This window comes from Rattus norvegicus, chromosome 10, assembly GCF_036323735.1.
Source record: "Rattus norvegicus strain BN/NHsdMcwi chromosome 10, GRCr8, whole genome shotgun sequence".
NCBI lineage: Eukaryota > Metazoa > Chordata > Mammalia > Rodentia > Muridae > Rattus > Rattus norvegicus.
Genome location: NC_086028.1, coordinates 80262559 through 80267005, shown reverse-complemented (window position 1 = coordinate 80267005; position 4447 = coordinate 80262559). Strand labels below are relative to the sequence as shown.

The window sequence follows — 4447 nt, the reverse complement described above, 5'->3', positions numbered from 1 at the left end:
AGTTTTGAACTCAACAGAGCTGTGCCTGCTTAGTGCTTAGTGATGGGATTAAAGGTGTGTCGCCACGCCCTGTTCTAAACACTATTTAAGCACAAAAGAAGGGAGGAAGTTCCAGAGCATTCTGCTCCATCCAACTCACCAAGTTGGTATTCAAGCTCTGCTAACCTTCCAATTCCTCCATCCTCAAACTCAAGCAGGGCCAGCTCCTCTCTCCTTCCCTTCCCTGAGCTCTGGAGAGTCTCTAAGCCCTGATCCGGCCCAACTCCAGTGTGTTAACTCTGCCCTTCTCTAAGCTCATAGGCTCTCTTGCCAGGATGCAGGAATCCTGGGTACTGGGCACACTCACTCTGATCTTTGGCCTGATATCCAGTCTGCAAGGAGCAAGCGGAAATGAGGTAAGCAAAACTCTTTGGCTTTGGAGGATTCCATGAGGCAGAAGCTTTCCTTGGAGCCCAGTCTCAGCCTTTCCATGTCAGGAATTCACTTAACCACTGGCAATCGGTAACTTTTTTCTGTTCTCTTCTGGGAAAAAGGAGGGAGGGACCTCTGAGGGAGGCCCTTGGGAAACCTGGGGCTGTAGTCATGGCAGGACTGTGTTGTTACCTGAGTATTTGTCCCACGTAGAGCTGTGAATAGAATGTTTGACCCCCGTTTTAGTCTTGATATGTCTTATTACACTCTGAGTCAGATTGATGAAACTGACTTGCTTGTCTGGGTGAGGAGAATTTCCTTCCCTGTTGCCTTAAGGCTGGTGACCTTGGGGTGTAGTTCATTGCCTCTATTAGGCACCTATCTGAGTGTGTAGGAGGGAAGTGGAGGCTACTGGAATGATCTTTACCGAAGCCAAAGCTGCCTTCCTAGTCTTCATTGGTTGGCACAGGGTCTGCTTCTAGCTGTCCTAGAACCTGTGGAGTTCTCAGATGGAGGCCTGCTCCACCACACATGGCGATGGTTTGAGGTGAAGGAGCCAGAGAGGGCAATGCTTTGATACCTGGAGGAAGAGAGTCTGATTAAGACTTAATGCAGTACTGCTATGGTCAGCATGGGATTCTGTATGGAGACCGTGGGTGCCTCAAAAGACTGAAGAATACAGGGCAGGGGTTTGCCACGGGGACCTGAGGATGGATAAGACATGAGTATGTTTAGTGAACCCCAGAGTTGTCTCTACTGATGACAGTGACTGGTGGGTGTATGGGAAGTGAGGGGCTGAGGTTGTCCCTGGGGGAGGGGAGCTGTGGAGTTAAGGATCCACTAAAGGTGGCTTCCTAGGCCAAGCTCCAATGATGTGTGTGGAATCCAAGGGTAGTGGGGCATATCTTTAATTCATAGGTCTTTGGCAGAGATCTGTAGATCTCCATATTGCAGGCTAGCCAGAGTAACACGGTGACCACCGTGCCTGTCTCAATAAAAAAAGGGTGAAGGAGCTTCTTTGGTTCTTCAAGCCTTTAATCCCAGCTAGTGAGGGAGCAGAGATAGGCTCCAGTTGCTGCCTCTGGACATGGTAGTTGGAGGAACTGAGATTCTGAGACACACTGTCTGTAACAGTGTCTGAGCAGAGAGTAGCCCCAGTTCTTTCTGAGGCAGATATTCCTTTACGGTATTAGGCGTCACCTGGGCTGTGTATCTTGAAGTCCTGCCTTCATTTGAGTTCTGTACTGATGGACATCAACTCATGGTTTACCCACATCTACCTGATTCATTGCCCCGCTGGACAAGCATTCTAGCACCTGAGACCTAACTCCCAGGCTGTGACCTCTGACCTCTGTCTTTTTCCTTCCACAGACTCTACAGAACTGTGAAGACTTGTAAGTATGGAACGTTGTGGATGATGTCAGTAAGGCAGTGGGGACTGGTGTGTGCTCAGATTCTGCCCTGGATATGAGGACAGATATGTAATTCATATCACTTTTAATGAAACCACAGCCCCTGTCACCTTGCCAATGCTTGAGAACTGCTGGTCTGTAACTCCTACTAATTCCAAACCCTCCATGGTTCGGAGAGGGGAGACAAAAATGATCCGTGTGGCACTCCTGCCTCCCCTGTAAGATCCTCAGCAGATCACTCTGCCTGAGGAAAAAGGGCTCTTTACTGCCATGGAGAACTCTGACCTCAGGTCTCAGGTCCACACACCAATTCCTGCCGGTGAACACAGGATAGATCTGTACCCCGCACTCACTGAGGGAGGCTTGCACTTGAGGTCCTAGGTGTCTGGGGAAGTAGGGACCCTTTCATTTGAGGCATGGATTTCATCGGTATCTCCCCATTCCTGTTTGTCCTGACTAGACACTGCCCCAAAGGATTCATATGCTATGAAAATGAATGCTGTCAGGAAAGCAAGAACTGGGATCCTGATACTGAACACTTCACGTAAGCCAAGGGCTTCATTCACTGAGGGCTGGATCCACTAGAATCAGGGTGGGTTGGGGAATGGAGGAGGTCCAGCAAGAGCACATGGCTTAGGCACTTATGAGAATACCATCCCCTACCTCCCTAGCATTGCACTGATCGTCTTTTGGGTCATCTTCGCCCTCCTGTGCATCTGTGGCCTTGTGATGTCCAAATGCCAAGGACTACAGCATGACCTCAGACCAGCGGATCATCATACTCCTCAAAATCCACCCTCCAAAGCTCCTCTAGAGAGCATTTGGGTCACCTCCGTGGATCCCCTACCAACCATTCGTAAGTTGGGTCTTTCTGTCCCAATAACTAATGTGTTTCTTAGCCGGCTGCCCAACCTGCTTAAATGATGGTTTGGAGGCTGGGGGACTATAGACTGGGAAGGGCTCTTCCTACCATATTTGTCCTTTTTTTTGTACCATGATATTAAGATAAACAAATGTGCCTCTTCTCCTGCAGGTTGTTCTGAATTCAACTGAGACTGAAACACGTCCTCCCTATAGCCTCAGGCCTGAAGGCTTACTGTCCAGATGAGAGGGACTCGCTATATGCAACCCTATCACCCACCTCACACACAAACCTCTTGGAGGCAGCCAAAGACCATGGAATGACTGCATATCCCATCCTGTCTCTTGTACTGTGATTGCATTGATTGTACTTTTATACCGCTATTCCTTTTTGTCATGAGAGCTAAACTAGATCTGTAATCTCTGTCACACAATAAAGGCTGTTGATTTTTTTAAGAATTGCCGGAGTCTGTGGTGGATATAAAAAAATCATTGGTCGTGGTTTCCCATCTAGACTGGACAGCTCACTCTGCCATTCTAGAGCAGCGAGGCTGTGTCTGAAGACAGTGAAGTCTGAACTGGTCAGACTCTCTGAGACTTCTTCCAACCATACCTGTGCTGAGAGGATCTCACTGCACCTCTATAGCAATGCAAAAACCACAGGTGCCAAGGTTCTGTCTGCCTGCTTAGTGCTGATGGGGACCAGTTCAGAGGCTAAGGGGACACTTCAGCTTCTTCTAATGGTGACTGACTGCCCTGAGCACCTGCTGGGAGGATGGAGAATCCAAGATGTGAAGGAAAGCTTAGACCTTGTGTTTCCTGGGATCTTGGGGCTCAAAAGAAATGAACTGGAAAGACAATACAATTCTACTCTATTCCTGTGACATGATTTCCTAGGAGACCAGAACAGGCTTAATCATGGGACTATTAGGGAGTAACAATTCAGAAAACAGCCTTCGAGAGAAGGTAAAGTTGGGAGAAAGCCTGGAGAAGCATGAATAGAAATGTGTGGAGTGAGGTCTAGGGAACACTTCTTTTCACCTCCTTTCCTAGAATCCCTTGGATGTAGTGGGGGGCTGACCCCACCTTGTACCTTCTGTTGAGAGTGGGTTCCAGGCATTAGCTACAGCCCACCCAAGGTGAACTCCTAAAGAGAAGAAGGGTTTGTCCAGAGGCTGAGGTACTGAGGCCATCTTGGAGCTTGGAGTGTGCACAGGCTGTGGAAGGGAATGGAGACAGTTCCTGTTGGAGGTGCCTGGACACCTACTGTGGTCTTTACTGTGGTTCCTGCAGGGGGCTGACGGCCAATGTTTCTCTGCAGACAGACAGCACTAGGGAAACTCACTGCTTAGGTGTGCAGGTAGGGCAGGGGGCTGTCCTGGACTCACTCTGTAGAGCAGGCTGGCTTCAAGTGCGGGATCCTCTGGCTGCCACAGAAGATGGCAAGACAGGGAATCCAGGGACATTCAGGTTCTGAGCGAGAGCAGAAGATGCTGACACAATGTTACTGTGCAAGGAAAAGAAGTCGTGATGGAGGAAGTGTGGGTAGAAGGGTTTGTTTTGATGTGGGAGTCTTTCTAAAGGAGGAGGGACACCTCAGCCTCCTTCCTCCTCACCATATTGAAAATGGTCTACGGCTTTCTAATCAGTGCTTGGCCTGAGAGAGTGGCTCTCTTGAAGTTCAGTGGACGGAAAATCATGTTTAAAATGTGCATTCATTGGTGTTGTGGGAGGGTCACAGGTCCCCCTGGTGCTTCAGATTG

The 4447-nt window shown here is 49.1% G+C and overlaps 1 protein-coding gene across 1 annotated transcript; it reads left to right on the top strand.

The window, feature by feature from the left end:
• Positions 1–269: 269 nt before the first annotated feature.
• On the top strand, positions 270–3141 carry Tmem92-ps1 (transmembrane protein 92, pseudogene 1). Its single transcript, XM_063270008.1, has 5 exons — positions 270–395; positions 1783–1805; positions 2284–2367; positions 2495–2679; positions 2857–3141. The coding sequence occupies exons 1-5, from the start codon at positions 315–317 to the stop codon at positions 2874–2876; spliced, it is 393 nt and encodes a 130-aa protein (XP_063126078.1). The 5' UTR covers positions 270–314; the 3' UTR covers positions 2877–3141.
• Positions 3142–4447: the final 1306 nt, after the last annotated feature.

Coding starts and splice junctions, on each gene's coding strand:
- Tmem92-ps1 (XM_063270008.1), top strand. CDS start 315: ATGCAGGAATCCTGGGTACTGGGCACACTCACTCTGATCTTTGGCCTG. Junction 396..1,782: donor AAGGAGCAAGCGGAAATGAG/GTAAGCAAAACT, acceptor TTCCTTCCACAG/ACTCTACAGAACTGTGAAGA. Junction 2,368..2,494: donor CCTGATACTGAACACTTCAC/GTAAGCCAAGGG, acceptor CTACCTCCCTAG/CATTGCACTGATCGTCTTTT.